This window comes from Leptosomus discolor, chromosome 2, assembly GCF_034619465.1.
Source record: "Leptosomus discolor isolate bLepDis1 chromosome 2, bLepDis1.hap2, whole genome shotgun sequence".
NCBI classification, from domain to species: domain Eukaryota; kingdom Metazoa; phylum Chordata; class Aves; order Leptosomiformes; family Leptosomidae; genus Leptosomus; species Leptosomus discolor.
The window spans coordinates 37,219,207-37,247,152 of NC_141392.1; the positions used below are offsets into that span (position 1 = coordinate 37,219,207).

At 35.6% G+C, this 27,946-nt stretch overlaps 1 protein-coding gene across 1 annotated transcript in view; it reads right to left on the reverse strand.

Moving 5' to 3' along the window:
• The window catches only part of CRIM1 (cysteine rich transmembrane BMP regulator 1), a 193,834-nt gene that overhangs the window by 84,701 nt on the left and 81,187 nt on the right, over positions 1 to 27,946 (reverse strand). The window contains exons 5-6 of the mRNA XM_086460919.1: positions 13,719 to 13,961; positions 5,121 to 5,241 (exon numbers count right to left, since the gene is read on the reverse strand). Of these exons, the coding sequence (XP_086317045.1) occupies positions 5,121 to 5,241; positions 13,719 to 13,961 (364 nt within the window). The remainder of the gene's footprint in view (positions 1 to 5,120; positions 5,242 to 13,718; positions 13,962 to 27,946) is intronic.

The window sequence follows — 27,946 nt, forward strand, 5'->3', positions numbered from 1 at the left end:
TTTGGGCTTATTGCGTGAACTTTTTAAATAAGTATGTCAAGAAAACTTTATTGGGGTTTAGTGAACATACTCCTGGATGCTTCTCTCCTCTCAAAAGGATATTATTATATCCTATATAATCAGCAAGATATTCAACCCAGCATGTGAATGCTGCGAGAGTTCATCTCGAGAGGTAAAGGACCACAACACTGACTCATCGGGACTGATTCACTTCCAAAATCTGGAGGAGGAGGGGTGTGGAAAATGTTCTTCTTCAATGTCAAGTAGCTTGAGGAAGAGGATACATTTTCATTTTTATAAAGTAAACTCTATGAGACAATATTAGTTACAAAGAAAGTCCTATGCTTTTTTCCGATTTTTGTTTTTGGGGAGGGTTTTTTTCATTGTGTCGTGTACCCCCCACAATTAGAATCCAATACAAGGAAAAGGACTGGTGACTACAGAGGACAGAAATTGAGAAGGCATGCACTTAAGGGAAGCTTAGTATCTCGACAAGACAAAATAAAGTTTCATAAAACTGTCTCTGTCAAAGCAACCTCAGTTGCTTTCTATAATTACATCCTTTAATCCTCAGTTTAATCCTCTATCAGTTTTCCCACTATTTTTCTTAGAACTGACATCAAGATAATCAGACTAATTACTTAGGTTTTGTTCTTTTTAATATTGGCATGGTCCTAATATCTTTCTATTTCTCTATAATTTTTTTGGTTTATCTGGTTCTAGTAAAAGACTTGACGTAGAATAGTTGGGGTGGGGGATGTGAGGAAGTACGTCTGAGGTAATGGAGCACTGAATCAATCTTGAAGTTACCAGATTTGCAACAGGCGACAGCAGGGAGAATGGAAACTGGCAAGAGGAAAAAAAAGACTGTACTTACGTGAAGGGAAAAGAGCACAGAAGCAGGGGGGATAAAACCAGAACAAGAAGCGAAGACCTAGTAAAAACTAAATTTCCAAATTATTCTAATAAAGAGAGCAGCCAGAAAAAAAAATAATCCAAAAATATTTGGTGCAATGCTATCCAAACATGCCATATACTCTAATGCATATCATCCTATGAAAAATGTAGAAAAACAGGTAAGCAATAAAGATATAAGCCCACACTAATCACTGAAATCAGCTCCTGCTGTTACAATCCATTCTTCATAGATAAAAAATTAAATAGATTTTGATAAAGATTTGTACACTTACAAATAAATTCTCAAAAGTATCTGAAAATTTGAAGAAAATTCATTCACAAAAGAAAAAATTGGAAACATCTGAAGACAATGCATTCTGTACAGTTCATATTGATCATCTCTTCATTTAACTTTGCAACAAAACCGTGATAACATATTCTACTTTGTAAGAGGTCTAATACATTTTTATTAGCTAAGTTCCTTGGAGAAGAAAGCATCTTTTCCAACACTAGAGACAGACATAACATTTACCTTTCCTAACATAATAGCTGGAAATTTAAGGTAAGTGTCTCATGACAGTCTGATGAAACTGTTATTTTTATATCAATGCCAAATCAGTAGGCTGTTCTGTTTGCATTACTGCATTAGAAATCAGTGTGAAACTAAATGTAACCTCTGAATGCAAGTATAAGAACTTATGTTATCAGATATTTGTTTACTATTCACATGTTCCCCCTGGCATTGCCAAAGGAGTTTTCAATATTATAAATATGCTTTCAAGAGCTCACTCATAAAACAAACACCAACTTAAGACCAGACTTAAGGATCTCTGTTTTCCTAGCGTATTACATATGAGAAACCAGCCAAGAATAAGATGTGGGACAGAAGTCAATCTGCTCCTGCTGTACGTGAAGTTGTCACAGACATGCCATCCATCCTTAACCATGATACTCTCTCCTTGACACCTCTCCAGTCCTGCCAGTACGAATCCTTTATTTTAGTGGCAGTAAATGAAACAATTAGTTGTAATTTCTTGAAAAAGTCCATAATCTTAACAAAAATAGTTTCATGAAGTCTAAAGACGATGACCTTATGAAACACTATCTCTTTGCTTTTGATAAATTATTTTCCACTATACATTAAAACATACAGTGCCACTTCTTTGGAACTTAATTCTAATTTAAAAGAGATATGATACGGATTTAGGTGATTCTAAACTGAATCAGTCAACAGAATGTTAACATTTCATCATGAGTTTAGTAAGAAATTCCAGAATTAAGGAAAAACATCCCCTTTTCCCACTGTAGAGTTAGTCATTCATAAATCAGCACTTTATTTGACTTTTTCTATAGTTTTGAAATACAATTCTCATGTGGGATAGAGACCCTGGCTTCAAATATAAAGCTCCAATGTTTCCTCAGATCTGAGGAAACATTGCACCTGAATTCAAATGGTATGACACTCACATCCCAAGTAACTGAACTTTCCCTTTCTGCTCTCTCTGTCTCTTCATACATACACTTCTCTTCCCTCTAACCTTCATCTGATCTTTATTTTTTGATTATGCCCATACCTGTGTTCCTTTATTCCCCTTCAAGTAATATCTTTACCTACAGCACATGAATGACCACCATGGCACTGTCTTCCTTAAGAATCATAGAATCATAGCACAGCAGCATATCAAAATCTAAGTAGCTAAATATATTTCTAGTAGGCACACAACAAGTAAAGCATCTATATGATCTTATTGCTGCAAGATTCAGCTTTTCTTCTTTTCTTCTCACCTACTCTATTAAAAAGTGCATTATTGCTTCAGCTGAACTAAGGCAATTCAAAAGCCTAGCAACCCACATAATAACTATATACAGCAACGCAGACTGAGCCACAAAATTAAAAGTTAATGCAGGAGTATGACACCTATAATTGTTTCAACCTGCCTGCAGACTCAGACTAGGTTATGCTAATTATGGGGTTTTGCAGTTTTACACATCAAGGAGAACAGAGATATTAACACAAAACCCACTCAGACCTGATCATAAGACTCCAGGAGCTAAGAAGTCATCTATCTCAGCTCTGATCCCTTGTTAAATCTAATCCCAGTAACGCACAGCAATCTGATTTCCAAGAGGTTTCAGGGCAATTCACAATTATCTAATAATTCACATACTCTAAACCTGCTTGGACCATTGGCATCTTTGTGTGCAGGAGATGAGAATACCAGTTTTGTCACTTTAATACCACGTACATATAGAAGTATGTTTCAGACATCAGTTACAGTCAATACACAGCAAATTTTTAAACATCATCAAAGAAAAAAAGATTCTTTCAAGGATATGTTTGCTCTAGGTGTTTTATTTATGATCAGTTCCCATGTGTGTGCTACAAATGGAAAATATTTCCAATTGGTTGTTTTTCTGAAGTAAATGAAGTTTTATTTTCTCGGTAGTCTATGTTCCCTGATAGAAGGTACACAGAAGTTACCATCTACAAAGAATCAAGTGGTATTTTTTATTCCCTCCACCCAAGCAACAGAAGAAAGAAAAATAAATAAATAAATAAATAAATCAAACCACAACTTATATTAGACTGCAGAAAAATAGAACATGATTTTACTTCTGGGAGACAAAAAAAATTTGGCCTATACACCACTTTTTAATCTAACACGTTGAAACACATTTGCAAGCAAAAACTTACCATTAATCTAAGTTTTCTATTGTGTCGAGGTTTCTGAGTATTAATCTAAACTAGAAACTTTGGAACTTTCAATCTGAGATTGCTTCTTTGACTTTCTATTTATCTTTCTCAGTACAGTTCTTAGTAACATTTTATTCTAGTTGTCTTCAATATGCTGAGCTATACTGGCAGCAATACCAGTAAGATGACTAGTTAAAAATCTACAGCCTCCTGTGCAATCCCAACTAGCCAGGTCAGCTCTCAATTAATATGAAACTATCATAATTCCTAGGAAAGTTAATGAGAATATGTTAAAGACTAAAGGGAGGATACTGAGAACCCATACCATGTTCTGGTCCAAAATTCAGAAAACAAAACAAAAAAAAAAAAGAAAACAACAATTCTGAATGAAAGAACATTTGTAGAATTCACTGAAAAAGGATAATAAGCATTTAAGTAGCAGTCTACTATGTGTATTCTACAATCACAAATAAAATTTTTCAAGTTTACAACTCTATTTTGAAATTTTAATAGACAGGATTACTTCTCTAATTGAAGTTTTTCACATCTCTCTTCCTGCCTTAATTTTTTTTTCAATAGATATATTTTTAACTCTCCATGCAATAAGAGATCCTCATATTTCATGGAAACAACAGTTTTAAAGAAATCACCATAATAAATGTGTACCCAAAGGGTACCCAACAGGGATTCATTACACAACCTTTGCCATCTTCTACTTTCCGAATTCTTTTCAAGTTTACCACTCCTTTATAATCTCACAAGTGGCTGAGAATACACAGTACTATATAGTGTGAAGACCTTCATACCAAATAAATCAACCAGTTACATCTACAAGAAATATTTTCTTTTCTCCATAAAATATTTTCATTGATGGTACTTTTTGCTTGAATTCATATTTATTGGGCATATTGCTGAATCAGGTTTTGGGAAGCCTGTTGCAAACAGAAGCTGGAACAATAGCGCAGAACTTTGGAACAAAACTAACTCCACATTGTCTTTTTTTTTTCTGAATTATAATTAATTAAACCTACTTAACAACAACAGAAGTAAAATGGAAGTACGTACTTGAAACTTCTGTTTCCCTACAGTTCCAGATAGCCACTGTCTTTCAGCTTCCCACAGTGATCTTCCACATACAAAAAAATACCTTTTTTTCTTTAACTAGGAAAGATTTTCTCTGGCATATCTTGTGCTGTGTCCATCATTTAATTCTGCACCAAAGACCTTCAAAAGTTTCTCAAAAGAATTTACTTCTGTAAAACTGAATAAATTTAAAACCAATTCAGAGGCACAAACCCCTCAAATAATTTTAGCAAAAATCAGTTCCTTGTAGATGCAGAGAAGAGTTTTCTCTTTCAAAAAGACAGATTTTGTATTTCTATCAGCCTGATATAGCTTTAATCTACTTCATATATCTTTTATTCTGTATTAACATTTATTGCCACAGAAATATGCATTATTATCCTGTATTTATAGCACTTGAATTGGAGAGAACAAGTTAAAAATACTCAGCCATCAGGATACCAACCTTGTGGGCAGGGTACAGCAGCCATCAGCCGTCAGCCTGACTTGGGTTTCATAGCTATCCAGAGGGCAAACAACTTGTTGAACAGGAGGACATTCAACTGTGCTGCAATCCACACTGAACACTACAGAGGAAGGGGAGAAAAAAAATTCCTTTTACTCATGCTTCAGAAGCTTTTTGCAAATTACTTCATCATAAGCAACCATTTATGCATCAGCCTTTTAATCTATGTCACAAAAACTATCTGATGAATGCATGCTCAGTAGGTAACATTACAAAAAGACTTCAATTCTCTATAAGATTCACTTTTTAAAATTACTGACTTGGGAAGTAACTGAACTAATATTAGTTAATAAAAAAATTAGAAAAGTTAGAGAGGCAACCTTAAAGAAATACAAATTACCAAATCTATTTGTATTGAGATTATGAATTCCACATAACTATTAAGACTGATGCTTTTTAGAAAGCAACAAATGCTTAGAAATACAATTAAAAAATCAGGCTGAATATACACTTAATCCTATGAGTCATACTCAGGAAAGTTGAAACATATCTTATTTGGTCCTAAATCTCCCATTACAACACACAAAACCAGCTCAGGCACTGTCTATTTGTTATTTCATATTATAATTATACCAAGAAAATACAGAATAAAATATGGTTCCTTCTTTAAAGAAATAAACTACCTTCTGACTGAGTAGGCATGATGAACAGAATGTTTTCAGACTAAAAATTATACAGTATGAAACCCCTGATTACTGATTAATCTTCACTTCAATATTGACACTATTATGACCCCTTACTGTAGTGCTAAAGCAGCTTGGCAATGCTAAACTACATTTCTTGCCAGAGCTGATGCCTTTCAAAGTCCCATCTTCTGTCTTCTAGTGCTACATTTTCAGGCTTGATCCTCAGAAGTACACAGCAATAATTCAATTAGTCACAGGACATTGTCTCAGATTTGCATCTATTTAGCATATTTCATTAAGCTTTTAAATGAAAGCCCAAGTTCAATGAAACCAGTTTGCAGCTCATCAAGGTTAGGACCAGTAAGTTTGTCCTCAAGACCATTAACTTCCAAAGTACATAACTATGTGAGTGTCCTCTGTATAAGTGATAATCAGAATCTGCCTTTTTCCAGTTGTTTGGGAAATGGGGCCATCTGCTAAATCAGAGCAACCTGACAACTTCAAGAAGTCCTCACTAAGAAATGCACAAAAAAATCCATTTTGTGGAGCAATGCAGAAAGTTACTAAATTTAAATAGAAAGATTCCCATTACTCATCTCGACAATGGCAATTATTGAACTAATTTTTATATCTCTTTGTAAACAAAAGCTTTTGCCCTTTTCTTTTGCCTTTTGCCTTTAAGACAGGAATACTTATAAAATATAATTTATAATATTTCACTTTTAAAAAACCCTAGGGTTTTATGTTCCACTTTATCAACAAATAACAAGTTTGAAACCGCTCTTAAGTAAGGAATACACATCTTGTTCCTCCCATTATCACAACAGACATTGAGAATCATGAACTCATCACTACGGTTCAAAGAGACCAGTACAATTAGCACAATTCTGTTGCACCAAGTAACTACCAATGTCCAGTTTCCTGAATTTAAACTCATAACCTTTCTACCTCCCTGGATTCAAGGCCCCCTCCACCTCCTCCCCAAGTAAGCAGTCTGGGAAAAATCCGACAGTAACTTTCAACAAGCTGCTACTGCACACCTATTTCTGTCCATCTTTTTGTACACCAGTAATGACAATGAAAGAAAAAACACAAGGGAACTCCCTAATCACACCACCAAGTCTCAACTAAGTTGGTCTTTCCTCCTAAATAGTTCAAAATCTTTCCAGTAGTCTACAGTGTGCTCAGTAATACTGAAAAAATAGCCCAATCTTTCTTTATTAAAAAAATACAAACATAAACAAATTCACAAACAAACTCCAAATCAAGAGCATTCAAATAGAAAATTCTCAGGTAATTAAGTGGCTGTAGTCACTCAGGGGTTCCTCTGTTTGACTTGACTTACCCATTTTTCTTTTATACTGATCTCTTACGAGCACCAGAGTGCCCTCCAATTCCTGTAAGGATTAGGAGGATTTGGTGAACAAAGGGTATGCACTGAGATTATACACCACCCACAGAATTTTATAATACACACGCATACCCCACCTCAGTCTTCTCTAAACTGAGAGATCTTTACTATTATGTTATCAGATTAATCATAGAAAAGCTGAGATTGTACAGGACCTCGGTAGGTCATCTGGTCCAAGCCCCTTCCCAAGCCAGGATGCGTAGATCTGGTTGCCCAGAACTGTGCCTAGACAGCTTTTGAGTATCTCCAAGGATGGACTCCACCACCTCTCTGGGCAACCTGTGCTAGTACTCGGTCACCCTCACAGTGAAAAAGTGTTTCCAGATGTTCAGAGGGAATCTGTTGTTTCAGTTTGTGCCCATTGCCTCTGGTCCTGCCACTGGGCACCACTGAAAAGAGCCTGGCTCCGTCTTTACGCCCTCCCTTCAGTTATTTATATGCATCAATGAGATTCCCCCCCTAAGCCATCTTGTCCCCAGGCTGAACAGTCTCAGCTCTCTCACCCTTTCCTCACAGGAGAGAGATGAAGAGAGATAAGAGATGAAAGATACTTGAAGGAAAAAAAAAGTTCCTACTTTAAGATGTAAATGAGTTTCTCAAACTGGAAGAATTATTGAGCCAAACTTCCAGATAAGCTGAAAACATTGTAAGGTTACAGAACAGTCTACAACTGGATTCTTAAAAAGATGTCTCCCAGATTAGCTGTACTATTGTCCTAAAAAGTAAGAGTGCAAACATTTGCCACTGAACTACTAGTTTTGTTTTCACATCTTACTTTGACTCCAATAATTACAAAGTGTACTTTTCAGGTTTACTATAAACTATTATTATATCTTTTATTTTAAGTGAAAAACATTTAAAATTCTGTATAAAGAAAACTATTTTTGTCTATCCGAGAAGCTTTACACATTGAATATATAGTTTTACAAATATGTATCTTCAAGAACTGATAAACATGGTGCAATTTCCGATCAGTGAAGATGCATTCGATCAACCTTTTCTTACAAGTCTTCAGGAACTTTCTCATGCACTGAATTTGTATACAGTAGCATCTGAGAACTACTAATTTTTCCATGAGAATGTAGCAGAAACCCTACCATGGCTGCAGACCCTGACATAGCTGCCGTGATGTGCAACCTCCTTTGCAGACTACAAAAAAGAAAGGTCTCTGATCATGAAATAGTTAATACCTAAGTGAAAATAACTTTATAGTAGAATATGTTAACACAAGTATATTAAGTTTCACCTTTGCATATTATGCTGGCTCTTCAATGAATTGAATGTGCAGTTTAGGGCAAAATCTAAATAGCTACCTATGCACCTAAAGGTCCAGAATCAAGGCACTGTTTGCATCTCTGATGCAACACAGTGGCTGAGCACAGGAAAGACTTCGTATTTTTCCAGATGTCACAGCTTTCTGAGAATCCAGTACAAGGGTACGCAGTCTACCTCTACAGCAGCTAAGAAGCATCACATAACACCCTTTTCTTTCAGTTCAGATGCATTTCAACCAGTCCCTCATGAATAATGCAACATGCCTACATCTAATAACAGTAGTAACACTTTCTGTTGTGGGAGAAGGAGAAAGAAAGCATGGAAGTATCTCTCCATGACAATGCATCATCATTTTTACATTTCTTCTCACTTCAGAACATATCGAATACAACCAGAACAAATGACATTCCTGGACTTTCAATGCAGTTGCATCGCTCTGAATCAATTCCTTAACTTCCCAATCACAGGTATTTCCCAACATGGACCGCTGCATTTGTTGATTTTTTTTCCCCTCCCTCATAATAATTTTCAACTTATAAGCCATTTCTCCAGCTCCACCAGAAATGTATCTGTAATCATTTTCTTCAGTCCTTTCCCAGTCTCATCTCAACATCAGCTTCTAACAAAGCATCCAATAAAACAATACATGTACTATTTCTGTAAGCAACAGAGAATAAGAAAATTATTATAGAGTTCTATTTCTCTCAACTATACATAAAAACTTGATTTTGCTGACCTCTTGTCCTTCGTGCAAGACTAAAAATTTCAGACCTGATTTTCAACGCCGAAATCTTACCACGGTGGAACACAAGCTACTTCCCTGTGCATCATTACACACTACCTACTAAATTTTGCTGCTGATCTCAAGACTTTCCATCAAGCCCTGACTGCACAGAATTCCCCCCAAACTGCCAAACAACAACATTCTCTTTACAACTGTGTTTAAACCAAGACTTGGTACCCGAAAAAAACCCCTCCCATTTCAGTAAGAATAACTTTCAGGCCATGCAGAGGTGCCGGAGAAGGTGATTGAATGAAAGCTCTGCCAGAAAGTCTGCTAGGAGAATGACAAATGAGCAGTCTTTTCCACAGAGGTTCTCTCTAGCATGACATCCTGTCCCAAGGATGACAGAAAGTAAGATATGACACTCCTCACCTCACCATATACAACAACAAAGTTACCAATAAAGGTACAGCAAACATCTGGGGATAACTGCCAAAGTAAACTGCCTTTCTTTAATCAGAAGTGGCAGCTAGAGTTTCTATTCAACCTCAGCAAAATACCTCTTAGATTAGATTTTAACTCTATCTTTATAAAAATAAACATGATTTTAAGAACATCCTTGCTCATACTGTTTTAGCTTCTTAGCAGAAGAGGCACATATGCTCCCACAAATCTTGTTTCAGGTTATTTTTGTTTTTACTGTTAACACATTACGCAGCTCCACATGAGACTATTCATTCAAACTATCTTTAAGAAAAAGAAAACATCTTATTTTGAGAATATTTTTTAAAAACTGTAGCTCACAGATTAAAACTAAATTCAGCGCTCATGAACAGCCAGTTATACACAGCTTGTAGGAACAAAGTAGGTTGTTTATGGCACCAGACCACTGTTACTCCACCTCTGAGCTTAGCAACCACAGCAAAACAAAAGGGACATGACATATTTGTTCTCAGTAGGTACCACAACTGTGGTGAGATGGTTGGTGGAGCAACAGGTAAGAACATTTAAGACAAATTAATCTGGAGGTTAATAGACAGGTAAGACTAAGCTAAGTTTCTTCACTGTTCATTTTAACTGAATGCCAATGTCTTTAATCACGGTATTCCTAAAGTAAAAGGGGTAGAAGAGGAAGTGGATCTCAAAAGTGAAAGATTTTCTTTTTAGTCTAGCATTTAGTGTCAGGGAAACACTTCTATTTTCCTTTCAGTAACTCACTTGCCAATTACACTATTTGAACATATGCAGTTCTTAGCAGAAGGCTCCAAACTCAAATGCCACTGTGAACTGGAGAGCAGTGCCACCTTATCTAAGGAACAGAAATAAACACAGTTTATGCTTTAATTGCACAAACACTTTATATTGGCATAAGGCAGCACTGCTATCATAGGAAGCAGTCCTCCCAGCTTCTGGCAATTTGTTTCCACCAGAAAACCCTTGCTGGTGCAAAACTCCTATGGACGTTTGTTAAGCAGACATGGAGGCGTAGGAAGAGCATTCTGCTAGCACCACTCATAGAACTGAAGTTTTTAGTTCTGTGGCAAAGTATGGAAAACAGTTTTCTCTGTTCGACATGTAAACTCCGTAGACATGCTGACACTATTCATTACAACTAGTAACATCAGCCCCGTAAAAAACTCTACATGAACACTTATCTACCAGGCCTTATACTGTCCATTGTCCCATTTTTTTCAGCAACGTAGCATTAAAATCAGAAGAAACATACAAGAGGGCACTGCTAGTTCAGTTCCTCTCCAACTCTTCTTTCCTACAGTTCTTCAGGATATTGAGTCCAACTCTAAAGATACAAGGTTTATTACCAGGCTTACCATGGGCTGAATAAATATTCCTGCCACATAAAGAACATTACCTGATTTCACTTTATTGAAATTTGCTGAAATAGTCACAGTGTTCATAGTGTTCAATAGTTATATGCTACTACATATACAGTAATACATGCATATACACATAGAGAATAAATGGCATAAAACAGTGCAGGAGAGGCAGGATGGAGTAGATTACCTCCAGGGTCATCTAGTCTTCCAACCTAAATTATTCTATAATTCTATAAGCCTATGAATATTCAATCCTAATAAAACAAGATATTCCACTGCCTGTTCTTAGACAAAGATATTTATTTAAAGCTACAGACAGCGGTGAACATAACGGAACAGCTTAGACTGAAAATAAAATAAAAATAAAAAAAAAAATCAAGGTTCACACTGACTTGCAAATTTAGAAATAAAACTGCTAATCTTCCTACAAGAAGGGAAACATTAAAAAAAGATACTAGTATTTGTTTAGTCTCTAATTTTCTTTGTACATTGAGTACAAATTATGTTGTCTATACAAATACAGTTTACACTCTTTGAAAACAAGGTTCCTCTGAAAACTGAAAGTTCAGATTTGCAAAGGGTTACCATTAAAAAAAAAGCTTTCTGTGGTAAGTGATTTGTAGTCTACTAAGATTTGTCAACATTCACTTACTCCTTTCCCTGTCTTCCAGTCTTGTGTTGCCTTGTTTTTCCTTTGCTATCTTCCCACTATGTCAAACAGCAAACAAAAGAAACATCTAGACTAAAGTTATAAGAGCCAACTTGGACAGCCACTGAAGTCTAACTTGACAAAAATCAGGCCACATAGCAACAAATACTTCACGATTAACAGCACTCCCTAGAGTCAAGGCACTGCAACATGTAGGTGCCTCAGTTACTCTGTGGTTTGTAGTTTAGCCATTTACCACTCGTCACTGCAGGCATGCCCAAGAGTACCCACCTACAGTCCCTGCCTGTTAGCCACTGCCTAAAAAACACACTTTCATCACCTCCCAAGGCAGGGGAGAACTCTCTGCTTTCTCTTAGCATCTCAATTTCTTAACCCCCATTGCAAAGGTCTACGCTTCCCTTAAATTCCATTCATCTCCTTCCTCAATCTCTTCAAAGCCTCTGCTCTTCTACCCTCCTAACATGTGTCTTCATTTTTCCAGTCCCATGTACCTTCACCTCTTAACTCCCTACAACAAAAAAACAGAAACCACTTCAGAACGCACACAGTTACATAAATCCACTAATGCAATAATCAATCACATACTCAATTTGAAGATTCTGTAATACTAACATGCTGAAAACAACCTTCAAGAAGCAACCTAGAAAAGTAAGTTTGGACAGAGTTATTTGCAAACTACAAAATGGAAATGCAAGTAACATTTGTGAGGACATGATAAGAGCTAACATTTATTTTGAGAAAAAAAGAAAAAATCCAAAGTCAGCAAGACATAATTCAGTAAAGGCATACTTTAGTATATATAGGAAGAATTGAAATGTACAAATATAGTGGTTCAGTAGCAGTCATGCTACAGGAAGATCTTGGGATCAAGCATTTCACAAACTATACATAATTCTTGTAAAGGATAGATTTCTGCATGAAAGACAGAAAGTGATTATTCTACAGTATTTAGCACTGATGAAGACTCACCCAAAACAGTAATCTGCTTTAAGATACCACATTTTAAAGACATGTGGATAAATGTAAGAAGACTTATAGAATGGCAACATAACAAGGAAGGAGTCCAAGGAAACTATACCATATGAAATTACAGCTAATTCTAGATGAAAGAGGACTAAGGTTAACAAAAAGTTTCAGAGCAAAAATTCCGAGAAAGACTTGTTCACCAACTACTCAGAGAATGAAAAGTTTGCTTAAATTTCCACACAGGCAGATTTGCATTGGATATTAGGAAAAATACAAAGAAAAGCACAAAGTCAGTACAACCTTCTTCTGTGAAGGATTTAAGAAAATGTTAAACAAGCATAAGAAAGACACGGCTGAAGCATACTTGAACCTGTTTGCATGTAAGATTCTGGATTGTAGAATTTTATATGCCTGCTTTCATCCCTCTATTTTTATTATTCATCTTTACCAAAGCCTGAATTAAGAAGAGCGAACTACACCTTCCACTTCACTGAGAATAATAAATCACAAGAAAGGGTGATTCGTGTTCTCATGAAATGGAAAATGGGTAAATACTGAAAATGTTGTAATGTCTTTCACTACGACCCTCTACAATCCATTTGCTCTCCAATTTTTTAAGTGTCACCACTTTGTAATCTAAAGCAACATGCAGACAGAAACCTTAATTCCCTGTCCATGAATAATATATTCCTACTACGAAAAAACTTTGTATAACCTAATCAGTATATAAAGTATGTCACTTTCACTAGCAGCATCCAAAGAAATGCAATAGTCTCACTAGGCTACTTTTCCCTTGTTGCTCAGTTTAAATTAGTGTCTGAAGAAAAAAAGAAAGTAAAATTTATCATAATATTTCTTACATTTTTTTTCAATGGGTATTGCCCACATATGATCATTTTAATTTTGAAGAAGAATCAGAAGAATTTAGAGGCTATATAGGCTTTATTAGATGCAATTATACAGGTTATTCTGTTTGTCAGGCAGTAAGAAAAAGATTGAAAAATGGAAAAAAATATTGTGTCTGCTTTTACCTGGTTTACATTCATAGAGATCACAGCATTCCCCTGGCTTTCCTGATGCCTTAGAAACCAATATATTCAAATAGCCAGGTTGGCAAACCTTCCTCAAGCAGCCTGCAGGATTACACACACAACGACTCGGGAGTGGACAGCATTCACCAGGAGGAGCATAGCCTTCAATCAAGATGGAATCTTCTGGACAGCGAGGAGAAAACTGGACTTCACAGCGGGCCTTGGAGCAATCAGGTTTCTCTTCTGAAAGGGAGAGAAAAATCAGCATGCCATAAGTGTCAGTAAAACACTATATTGAAGCTGTAAATATGAGCTCAGATAAAGCTCCCTTTCTTCTCCCTCCCACAAAACAATAAAAAGAAACAGAAACTGCTGCTGTTGCACTGATTAGCAAAAACCATGGAAGATGCTTTAAAAAAAACTTAGTAATTGCAAGACTGCAGGCGCATTATGAAATATTTTACAAAAATTCTAATTTCTGCAATGTGCATGACTGCTGAACTCACAGCCTCAAAACCAGCTGTGAAGCCACCCATTTATCCAAGACATTAAGAAACAACATGTTCACGCCTACATCTTCAGTTTCTTAAGACCTTCCATTATGAGCAACTGGTTTTAATTGACTGGATTTATTAAACTTGAATAATCTAAACTGAGATTTCACACATTCAAAAAACTGTTTAGAAGTTCAACAGCTAACATATTTGGAGAGTCCATACATTGTCAGAAGTGGATTTTTCCTGTACACACTCCCAAAGCTCACATTAAAAGTGTTGTTCCTATGTACTTCAGTGGCTTGAACTAAAAGAGAAGAGGATGACTAGCACTGGCTACAGGCACTACAGGTTTGAGGCACTGGCTGCAGCCACAGAGCAATAAGAAAAGGAATATTGAGAAGCAAGGTCAGTAAGTTTGTGGGAACAGTGACAAGCTGGACAAGCATTAAGACAAGACAAAGAGAGAATGAAGACATAGAAGAAGGTTCTTGAACAACTAGGTAACACTCTTCTAAAACTTGGAAAAGAAGTCAAGATTCCCCATTCTCAATTCTGGCAAAAATGTTGTGTCATGGCCTCCAATGACTAAGCCACACTGGGAAAAATCAGACGACTCCACTGACCAATTTACTCCATAATGCAAACAGCAAGAAACGTACTCATATCCAAGAGTGTCTCACTTCGCTCAATATACCTGAACACTGTTAAAAAAACAAGTGGATTCAAGACACTCAGAAGAGCAATATCTTTAGGACAACAGGACACGGTGACATAAGTGTTTGGAGGCAATGCAGAGAGCCTTCCCCAGGCTGACCAGAAAAAAACACCCACAAAACCAGAAAAACGAGACCTGAATTTATAAACTGTTTGTAACACACCTTGGTTATTTGCAAATTTGTAAACTAGATAGTTCTACTATAAATGTCACCATTACCTCTACAAAATAAACATACTACTTTGCTTGTCATCATTAAAGTTAGATGAAGAAGATCAGAAACAAGTGAAAACAACATTAACTTTGCTAATCTGACAGTTAAGCTACTGCTATTTTTAAAAGTAATCTCTAGTAATAATTTCAATGATTGAATAAGGCGTATCAAATATGAGCATCTCTGATAAATAGTCGAGAATAAGTTCTCCAACATTTTAATAACTCACTGATTTTAGAGTTACTAAAGTTACTGCATATTGTGTTTGGGTTTTTTAAACTAAAAGCAACACAGCAAATGTTGTAATTCTGCTTCCAAAGATACACTGAGTATCCATAATAGTAGTATTATTTTTTCCAGAATGTCATTTTTACATTTAGTTTTAGTATATTCTTTGGAATTCTAGGTCATATTGAAGACTTAAAGCAGTATTCCTTGTCTACATTGTTGATCTGCTAACTGTGTTTTACTTTCATTTAAACTTAGATGGATATAATGCCTAGATATGCAAGTGCTTAGAAAAATATTAATTTAATTCTCAGCATTAATTGCAAAAAGAAATCATGAATATAAACATTTGCCTCAATTTGAGTTGGCAAATACATCAAAAGTGAATCAAAAAATAATTACACTTATTTCATTCTTGTACAAGTACTTTATATTTTTTCTTACAAGCAACAGATTACCAACTTAAACATGATACTAGATAGTGTCATAGCTCTTTTCTTACAGTTAAAACCCTCACTATTTCCATCTAGCTCTCAAATAGCCTAGGCTAGATATGTACTTCGCCTAGAATTTTAAACAACATTAAGACTATTTTCTTTTTTTAAACCAATCCTTATGTTTAGGTTCTTACCTGCCTTATTAAACACATTGTACAGAATGAACACTACCGGTTACAGAGGCTCACTGTAGAAAGTTGTGTAAATAATACATAACATCCTAGTTTCAGTATTTTATTGATATTCTTTAGTTTATGGATATAATAAAAGGCTCAACATTTTAGCTTTTAAAAATCTTTTCATTTTCCACTGCACGCTATTCAACTGTGCACAGAGAAGTGACAAAACAGCAGTGCAGTAGCAGCCCTTGAAGTTCATGCTCATGATAGACCCTTAAATTCACACTGTTCATTACTTGATCTGCCTCGACATTATGCATCCAGCCACTTCCAACAGATAAGTCCATCCTCATGCAGTCTCTCTTGTGAAAAGACTTCATATTTAAAAGTTTACCTACTATTATTACTTGACTGTGTTTACATACATACATATTTCTGTAAGAAGATAAGTGTTTCCTAGAACTGTTTATATTTAAGCTATTTAAGCCAACTTTCAGAAATGCAAAGTTTGTCATAAATGAATGTCAAGCTGTTGGGATTCAGACTATTCAGTACTCTAGGTATATTTATTTTGAAGACCAATGCAAAGCTTACTGTTGCAGTTAAGATCACCCAGCAAAAATATAAAGAAAACAAGGATATATCACCATCAACATGTAATAAGCATCACAAGCAGCAGAATAAAGAGAGAGAAATTTTAAATAGAGAACTGTGACTATTTTTATATGAAATGTTCACTCAGTGTTTCATAGATATTATCTTAAGATAGTCTTTTCCACATTAGAATATTGTGCTCAATGTAGTTAACTGTAATAGAATACAATAGCACTCTACTATTAAATAAAACCAGCATCGCTTTCAGAGGAAACTGTTTAAACACAAACCACTACCATCTTGCAAAGACATGTTTGTGTTTTAATACCAGGTTACATAACACCACCGGATATTTAGAAAGGAAACTTTTTCTTTTCAATCCAGTGTCACTATTACTTTTGTACTTCACAGTCCTGAAAAATAAACAAACACACCCCCCACTACTACTTGTGTAAATATTGTGCTTCTAAATTACAACCTCAAACTACATGAATGGTTAAACATTCCCTTCCCAGTATACAAAAGCAACTGAGCAATAGGAAAGTCAAATATATTAACCCAACCTGGATCAGACAACAGACAATAGTCCTTCAGCTTCACTAACTCCAGCCCACAGCAGAACCAATGGACAGTAAAGTACTCTCTCAGACTACATCATGATTTGGTTCTAGATTTAGATGTGGGGGGTTTTTGTGCGGAAAGGCAAGTGGCTGAAATGATACGTCACTGGCAGTATTTAATGTGTTTTCTTGCAGCGTTCTTTCATACTTCTGAAAATAATCTTTATCTAAAACATGAAAATCCAGCAGTTCCCAGTGTAGCATTACTATATTTTAGTTAAAACTTTAATCAGCTAGCACCATACTAGTGTAACTGTGTCCTGAGCCCAGCACTCGCTGCAATATAAGAAGGTGAGAGTTCTCTTTTACTGCAATTCGGTAAAAGCTTTACAGAGAAAAAGGTTTGTATATGAGACATATTTCTATAATTCATTGTATTAAACTTGTTTACCTTTTCATTACTTGATGGAAGTAAGCATCAAAATTGAATTTGTTCTCAAAATAAATTGTAAACATTAATACAGCCATAAATGTCACTGCTTTAACAGAATTCCTGATTTAATTCCATTACATACAACTATTTAAGATTTCAAACAAGAGTAATCACTTAATAGGTCTTTTTTCCTTCATTAACAAACATTTCCAGCCCTTATAAAAGGAACATATAAGAAAATATGTCAGAGCAGAATAATTAAAAAGACAATAAACCATCTCAAAACACAGAAAGAAAGGTAGGGCAATGGTAAACCGCATTCCACAGAACACTATTGTGAAATGACTCACCAGTGATTTTTTTCTACTTTACTCTTTTTATGCACCAAACGGACAATTTCAAAGCAGCTTCTCAATAGGCCAAGATAGATTCACAACAATAACTTACTACTCTGTCAAATACACACACACACATATTATGAAGCACTGACCTGTCTCCCAGATGGTGTTTTAAGCTACTGTCTACTACACAAATCAGAATCTTCCTAACCAACATCTTCAAAGTAAAACAGGTATCAGGACTTAAACTCAATTTTATTATCTTAATTTTGATGATAAATAGAATATAAACAATTGCCATGTGTGCCCAGAAGGAGGAGAACTTCATTTTTCGAAGCAGTGTATCAAACCTAAAAAAAAAAAAAAAGAAAATAGATTTTCGAGTAAAGAAAGAACTATGCAACTTACTATGAAATAAATGAGGACAAATATATGATACTTATTCCTGAATAAAGAAGCGTCTTAACACATAGATTACATGGCAAGAAGATACACGTGCATCACATTCTCCTAATCCATAATGTAGATTCACTCACAAGAACAATTTCAGACAAACCTAACTGAAAGACAGTAAAAGTATTTGTTGAAGTAGACGTCTGGTTTTGCAATTAAGAGTTTGCACTCGGGACACTCATCACATTAATTAAAATATATTTTTATAAAACATTATTCTACCTCTACCCTTGAAGCAGGTGATAGGTCTCATTTAATAAGCTCACCGTTTTAGCAAGGCAAGAAATTGCTTATACAACTCACCAATTAATTAATGAAATGAGGAGTTGTATACACTTTGCTGTTTGATTTCCACAGAATCAGACAGTTAATGGAAAAAGCATATACAACTTAATCACATTTTAGTCTCTCCTTTTAAAAAAAAAAAAGAAACCATTAATAAGGAGAACAATTACTTATCAAGGATGCATCCATCAAACTTCTCATAAATTTAGTCTGAACAGATAACTTACAACCAAGAAAAAACTAGTTGGCTGCAAATGCTACCTTTATGTTCAAAAAAGCAGCATTTCAAAGGACTACACAAAGAACAGAAACTGTAAGTTGGTTTGCTGATGAGGTTTCTCTTTGGGACACATTCTCTTTATAGCCTTTCATCAAACACCACTGAAGCTGGAAGCCTTCTGTTATCTCTGACTCTCACCAGCCTGAGCCCACAAATAATCTCTCTACACAGATAAAGGAAGAGTCTGGACCAATCAAGCTTTTACAAACTCTGGCTCTATTCTGGGCCAGTCAATCTTCTCAAGAAATTCAGAAATGTATCTGGAAAGATAACATTTTTAAGCAACTGAACACAATCCAAACTGGAAAACTGACATTTTGGTGAATTCAAAATAAGACTCCTATCCTTGTAAACAAACTTCCTACCTACTCTAAAAGGCACCCTTACAGATCACTTAAAATTATCCAGTTTACCAGTGACAGTACTATTTCTAGGTATGAATTACTGCTGGTACTAGATTTGCATTTCAAGACAAGCTTTACTTTCTGTAGGTCTGAAGGTTCAGGCTTACTTGCAATTACTGTGCAATTAGCCTGCAAAAAGACCCTGCTGCTACTACACACAACAGAGGAGACTCTGTAATTACCAAGAATAACTGAACCATCTAAGTTATAATGTGTAACTGAAAAATAATAACTGAATAAGTTACAAAGTAGTGTGTGCTTTAATATTAAAACAGGGATCATTAATTTAAAAAGTCAAGATGTCGCAAAAACATTTCTCATTTTCATCTGATTTTCATCCCAGAAGCACACAGGAAAGTTGTAGCACCTCAGAAGTCACGGCGTAACAACATTCAAACTGACCCTTCACTGCAACCATGGTATATTTATTACAAAGTGCATGAGGGGGAGAAAAGCAATCTTCAAAGGACAGAACAAAAAGAAGACATCAAGATGCAGATTTATTTTTTTCCTTTGCCATTAACACTAGGAGTCTGTCATAAAACAACAGCCATGAAGCTAGAACTTTCACAGAGCTTCTCCATATCAAAAGTTCCTATGTATATTTAAAATTTATGTTTCCCATGACCTTACGATGTTATTATGAGGAAGTGGAGGTATAATGGCAAGTTACTAAAGTCTTTACGTTATAATCAATGCTTCCTCTGAGAGAAGGTAGCTTCTTTACCTTCCTGAAAAGTTTATACAATGCTCACTCAAACTCGCTACTAGTTAGAGGTGTTTTTATTAAGACAGTCCCTGATCTCTTTTTTTTTTTTTCTTTTGTTAAAGTAGAATAGTTGTAACAAAACCAAACCAAATATACACACATACCCCTCATCTTGGCTAGTATCAAGGTAGTATGGAAATAAAAATGGTTCCTGAAGAAGAATTAAAAACTTTGCTTTCACCTCTGTATCAGATTCTTTTCCTTCATTATGTTTGCATGCTCTGCTTTGACACGCAGAGAAAGTATATGCCAAGTTTATTAATGAGAAAAGCAGAACAGTTAAAGCACTGGTGAGCACAGCGAAAAGATATTAAGGTGTAACCTAGTGTGGGAGAAATAGAGAAGAAAAGCCCTGATGGAGGTGGAAGGGTCTTCTCATTCTTTAGGTGAAATGAAACACATCCGTGCTTTCCCAGAAACCTTTTCAGGGAGTTATTTTTATCATTTTATCAAAACTTTGTGTGACCAAAGATACCTTTACTCAGTCACCATAGAAATGAGCACAGAATGTTTTCATCCAAGGAGAACTATCGGATACTCAGATCTGAATGCTTCCACCAAGATACTTAAACTGTTCTACACCTGCTCCTTTAAAAACAAGTTTTTAATACTTACACATATGGATATACATATACGTAAGGTATATACAAGAAAGAATTTATTGTTTCTGTTAGGTCCCCAAGAAGAATACAGAGTAAGAAGCATTTTGAAATAGCTAGCTTCATATTTAATTTTGCAGAGCAGTTCAAAATAGAATATGGTTCATAAAGACGAACACTTTGTATGACTAGTAAAGTGATGCACTAACATCAGCATACACGCTTTGAAGACACATGTTGTTCAGCTTTGCATTTTTGTTTCATTGGAAACCGTTTTTGTGAAGTCTAAGCTAATATACAGCCACTTTGACTATACAGTCTTACAGTCACCACTGAAACACTTTCCAAACAATAGGCATACTGTACTGTTATACAGTGGCAGGAAGGAAATATTAAAAGGATTAGAGATAAACAAGAAAAATGATTACCTAGCTGAAGCAGTCAGACAGACAGGGATCGATATTGGAATGCAAAATACCCCAAAGGATTTTCAAGAATCAAAAGGACAGTTATAGTAGATTAAAAAATGAGATTACCATAAACATACAATATGCACAGTACTGTATACAGATGAACTCCTAGAAATAAAAAAAGGAACTAGAGCCTGACCTTTTACCTAATACTGAACTTTATTTAAAATCCATTTTGTTTTTTAAATTAGTTTTGCTTTGCTTTCCAGCATTCTGGCACTCTGGATTTTACGTACTGCATAGTGGAGCAATCTGTGTCACCCATATATTACAAGAAGATCAGGCCATAACAACAGCAACAGCCTGCAACTAACCTGGGTTAAAAAAAGTCACACACAAAAAGACAGTCACAGAAACAAGTTTTACTAAATATGCACTCGCCGATAATACATCTTTGCAATGCAGTATTCACTACGGATTTGCTAAGGTTTTTTCATTTTGATGACCAAATAACCAGGAACAAGGGTTATGCCAGTCAAGACAGCTAGAGCCAAGAAAGATAATAATCCTATTTGGATAGCAAAGCTATTAGGACTTTGTAATTCCACTACCTGAACTTCTTCTCTTTTCCTGTACTGAGAATATTAAAAAGAAAGGTGGGAATTCAAAACCAAACACACACCAGAATTTCAATCAAGCCTTAACCCAAACTGTTGTCTACCAAAGAAAAGGTTTTAACACAACCAATGAGGATTTGTCAGACACTCTGCATGTAAACACAAATGCAAGTTCTATGAAACCAATAGTTTGTGGCAGTAGTTAGATTTGGGTTCAGATCTCCCAGCTCAAAGCATTTCTCTGTTAGGGTTAGAAACAGTCAAGACTGGAAAACTCAAAGGTAGTTTTCCTTTTCTTCCACTTCATTTAAAACCTGCTTTCAACAGATAAGTAGTAACCTTTTTTAATATAAATTAACAGCTCGACACCAACAAATTAATCCAAATCTATAACGGAGAACAATAGCTTTCTGAAAGAACTGTACAAGCAGAGAAAGACATGAGCCCAGCTCACTGCACAGCAGACAGGGGGAAGTGTGCCATCCCAGTGACAGGATCCACTTCTACTGGTAACTGCACTACTTTCAATAGCAACAAAGCACCTTTAAACTTCAGTATTGAAAATCCTTCAGAAGTTGGAGAGATAAGCTGATAGCTACGTGTAGTCAGATTTACACGTGGGTTACCTCCATTGTTAAAAAAAAAGTGTCTTCAATGCTGTCATAACTGGAATAACATTGTACATTGTTATTTCTTTATATAAGTGAGCCTATTATTCTGGATGAATGATACTACTCGTACTATTGGTCAATCTTTATATTGGCAAATCACGGGAAATCTCCAAAGAAAGAGGTATGTAAACTGTAATGAGGTGGCCTTAACTGCACAGCCAAGACTTTAAAGAATGGCAAAACATTTTGAAATTAAACCAAAACCACTAAATTTTGAACCAGTGTAAACTGCATACACTTCAACGACTTACAGAAACATACACCAGTAGTATACTTACTTAAAGCAGAAAGTATTCTTTATTAAAACGATCTAAGTAGCTGCAAATCAAAGGTAATGCTGAATGCATACCAAAATGATGATAAAGCACAAATATTTGGAACAATTCTGCTTAACAAAAACATACACTAGCTGACATCTGGAGAAATAATCACAAGTATTCACTGAAGAAAAAGTACTGCAACACACACCTTATGTGACACGGAGATAGGGATTTGAATTTGAGCACGTAACTTATACCCCACAAAGGACAAACACCTCTGGAGGCAGCTCTGGACGTAAGGAATACTGAACAATGTGCTATACCACACAATCACACCCAAAGTAGCAGTCTCAAATCACTGTTTGCTTCCTAATCAAAATCTGAAAACATGAACATAAAGACCTAGAAAACACTTGTATTTGCAATAATGGCAAACTACAATCAAAATAAGTACACGATTTTACAAATAAATAAGAATTTACATACATAAGAAGTTAGCAAATGACACAAAACTCAGAACAGCAAGAACAGCAATTAAGTTTTCTACAGCTAGAGTAAAAAAAAACAACTGAGGTGTAAAAATCAACTTAGCCATGAGGGCTTTGATGTCCAACAGGAACAAAACTTTTTGTTATTAGTGAAATTGAATCAACTCCTGTCTGCCTTTCAACTTTCTGTTTTGATAAGAAAAATAAATATAAGGTTTGTGCTTTCTTCAAGTTCTCTGATCTCTGCTAAAGTTTAAAAAAAAAAAAAAAGAGATAAAAGCAACCCAACCCCAAAAAGCCAAACCCACAAACAATAAATGAGGATTTAAATGCTTTAAGATACTTCTGGCAAAGAAACTCCATTATGCAAACTAGCTTTCCTAGCTATTACGTTCAAAGGACCTCTGTATGTTTGTTAGCAGCTTAACCACATATTTCTTAAATTCTTCCACAAAAACACTCAAGATGCATAACATCAGAAAAATCAACCCGTTCAATATTTCATTCTCTCTTTACTAACCTAAGCCACAATAGTTAGAAAGTATGGAGAGAGGCATAGTTTCCTTCTTTCAGGCAAACAGAAGCTGACTACTTCCAATGGCAAAGGCCACTGACCAAGTGTTGAGAGACATTTTCCTCCTCTAGCTGCATGGTTCATCTCTTGACTCCTCTGGGTTGGCTTCTTCCTAAGTTCTAAATAGCCTCCCTAAATTTAAAATTTAAATGCTTTTCTACTATATAAGATTTTCCATATTATCAGAGGTCTTCCTGAATTCTTCCTTTTTTCCCCTTATTTTAACATCAATATTTCTGTTAAATCTGCCTCCCTAGAATGAATTCTAATACCAACTACTATAACTATTACTTTGCAACTCACCTATTACCACATCAACTTACTGAACAAGATTTCTACGCATTACTTAGGAAAACAGAAAAAGAACTCTAGCTATAATAAGAAATACGACAGCAAAGCAAAAGGGGACATTATAATTTTGGGTGAAACCTACACTGACACAGTGAATTCTGATGTAAAAATGCTTGGTGCCATGCAGTGAAGAGATTCTACAGTATTTTTACTATACTTCCAATTAAAAGAAAAATTGTTAACATGAAAGAACTAACAGCTCAGTCCTCCAGAAAAAGTAGATATGGGTTTTTACTAGATTTATTTTTGCAGAGAAAGGACACTTAACAAAACTCTAGTTAAGAGCATTTCACTGAATACAGAGATGGAAGATACACCACATGAAACATTATCTTTTCTCCAAAGACAGACTTCTAATAAACTACCACATCTGACACTGAAGATGCAAGAAGCACAAATAAGCAGCATATCAGAAGTCTCAGCTGTAAAAGAAGCTACAGTATTCTGTTCTTTGGTTCTTATACAGGAGTCAGTAACTCTTAATCCATTTAAAAATACAGAATATTTAAAATATAATATTCTCTAGATATAGAATATTTCTCGAATCCAAAGAAATGTGCACTAGGAAAAATACAATTAAATAAAGCACTTAAACACTGCACAATGAATTTTGTTAAATTCCAAGTTCCTGCTTGCAATACCTGTTTTCAGCGCTAGCTTGGATGGGATGGACCACACAAAAACAAAACAAAAAAATTAATTCATTGGGAAAAACAGTATCAAAAGACAAAAAGAAGGACAGGGAATTTTAATTTTAATCTAAGATGTAAGCAGTTTAAGCTTGAGAAGACAGTTGTCCAACTGTTTGCACAAAAGTTTGAGAACTGATTAGAAAGACAACTGGAAATTTCGAGTTTCAGAATCATCTTACTCTTACTGCTTCCAAACTAAGGCAGTATCCAAACCAGAAATACCTACACCTTTATGGAAAAAAAAACAAAACAAAACAACAAACAGCAACATAAGTCCAAGCACACATGTATTCATAACCAGCCCTCAGACTAAAGACCACAAGCAACCACAGGATGGAAAGGGCAAACAAGTTGCTCCATTGTGCAATACTGCCATACAAAATACTATGTAAGAAGCCAAATTACTTTTAACACAAACTGAGAAACATGCAATATCCACAGTCTTTACTCCTCACATGAACAGGTACCTCCACAGGGCTATGCAGGTACATAAATAAAATACTCAAAATAGATTATATCAATTAAACACAGCTTCACATCTATCATACATTAAATGCTACTAGATATCACCACCCTGTTGCAGCATCCCTTATTCTATCTCAAAGCAGCAACATCCCACAGAGGGAATTAAATGTCAAAACTACAAAAAAACAGAAAGACAGAGCTTACACAGCACTGAGCTTCTGTTAACACTAATACAAGGATTTCGCTGACTGCAGTAATCATTAAACTTGGACCCCTCTATTTCAAGCTGGATGAATGCCAACACCTTTTACTACTAACAAAAGACAGCGCATCTGGAAAAAGACCAACAATCTTATGCCAAATATATAAAAATAATCTCTCAATTTCAGAATATTGTTGGCTGCAACGTTCTTTAATTAGATTCAACTTCTGATCTCATTTGAAGCATACAGTTGTGTATTAACTAGTCAGAAAGCTTGTTTCCAAAAGCAGCTTAAAGGGGAATGATCTAGATGACTGAAAGTATGGTAATCTGTTTCTCCAAAGTGTATTGTTCAGATTTTTTTTTTTTTTTAGCAGAACTATCAAAGTAGAAAAGTATCACAAGTTACCCCGGCTCAGGGTTTTATTCTGATCCTTTACCCTGTGTTTTTCTTATTCTTTCATCTTCACTGTGTCACCTGAAGTTAAAGACTCGCAAAACTATTGAAGATTAGAGAGACAATATTGCTTTATTCAGCACCAGGTGGTAGGTGGCAGTCCACAAATCTTGCACAGCGAAAGACATTTTTGCCACTTATTTATACACAAAGGCACACAGGTTCCACCTATCTAATTACATATTCATTACTATGACCTAATGTCTTTTAGTCAGTCATGCGCAGTTTATCTTGCAAGGTCAGCAATTCCTTCTAAGCATGCTCAGGGGTCTTTAGTGGTCATGGGCAGAAAAGTACCCCTCCTCACATTTTCTTTTTAAGGTATTGAGTCATCTCAGGACGCTAAAGTTTTTGACCAAGGCTTACAAAATTCCAAAGGAAGGCAAGGTTGTTCCTGAAGGCAGTTTTTGTCCTTCATGCACAACGTAAAGACCTTGAAGTGAAAAACTGTTACTTTGTTCATCATGATTCACAACACATGTTTAAGAATTAGCTGTCGTCTTCTATTTCCTAAAATAAACAACAGATACACATATCTTTTGCTCAAGCAGCTGTGGAGGAAAAAAAAAAATTACATACAAGTAGGCCTTTTGGTACAAGCCTAAGTCCGCAGGCTACAGTTCTCCTTTCCTTGTAAGTTATCCACTTATTGTTCATGCCCTCTTTAAAGCAAACCCCCAAAACTATCTACTTCACATCTTGTCTAACCTTTTGTCTTCCTTACTATACAGCTCCGTTAGTACAATATACAGCAACATATTTAGTTTGTGTAACAACCTACCTTGATAGATTTTTTCCCTTAAACACCAAAGGAAATTATATTTGTGGTGGCATTTTGCAGACTAACTTCCATGACACAACTAAAAAAAGAAAAAACTAAGAAGTTCAGATGCAGAAGTATTTAATTAGCATAATTTCTTAGGGCAGTTTGACTAAGCCTTGAATGCAAATTTAATTTATGAGCACTAAAATGCATGTTACATACTTTTGTGGAAATTATGCATAGTGACAGAAGTTACCGCCAGGAAACTGCAGATATAGTGGCACTTTATAACTGAAGCAAATTAGTATTATTTCCAGTAAGACTCCCTTGATGGCACTCCTTGCACAGGTTTGCGATTCAGTCACACCCAAAGCCATTTTTAGATCAAACTCTGTACAGTGCATGGCTCAGGAACTGGACAAAATCTGTACATTAAACCTACATATAAGTTTGCAGCAAACATGATAGTTTACGGAGTATAAAGTTCAGTGGTGAAATTTAATAAACTGGTGAGTATATGAGACGGCACCTAATCCACAAAAGTGGTATCAGCACCACCAAAATAGGAGAGAGCCAGCTAAGATGTATTTGAAGAGCTGACAGACTCCTCACCGAACCTAGAAAAACTCTATGAGTAGGAAGATGACAAATGCAGTTTTGAACTATAACTATCAAATGCCCTGAGGAAGGGGCTGGCTCTGTACATTCTCCTGTTCCAATGACCGTGATCCTACCTCAAATGCACTCTGGGAGGCAACACAAGCAGGAATACCAGAATTCTAATTGAGAGCTGTTGTAAACAAAATCATTCTATTACTCAAACCAGACTAACGAAAAACTAAGAAAAAAGTTAGGTTACTAGCAAACACTAGGAAATTATATCTTAAAAGATGAAACGATACTTACAACCAAGATATCACACTGATTGTATAAACTCGAGCAATACATTTAAGAAATCCAAAGGTTGTGAACACATTCCTTCATACAGGCCATGTCGAGAACTGGTATTGCAGAAGTCAGCAAAGCCTGAGCAGTGTTAAGGAGGAAAGCGTGTTGACATCCAAAAATATAACAGAAGAAAGCAAAAGCTACCAAATAGCTTTACCAAATACCAGAGATGATGATGCTTATGCATCTCAGAGCAGAGCAATGCTACTTTAAACACTGTGTTTTCATTGGTTTTCCCCATTTGGCTGGAAGGAGACACCAGAGAGAATAAAATCTAGTATTGTTACATGATGTATCTCACATGTCACTTAAAATACCTCCTCCACTGTACACTTCAGTGAACAG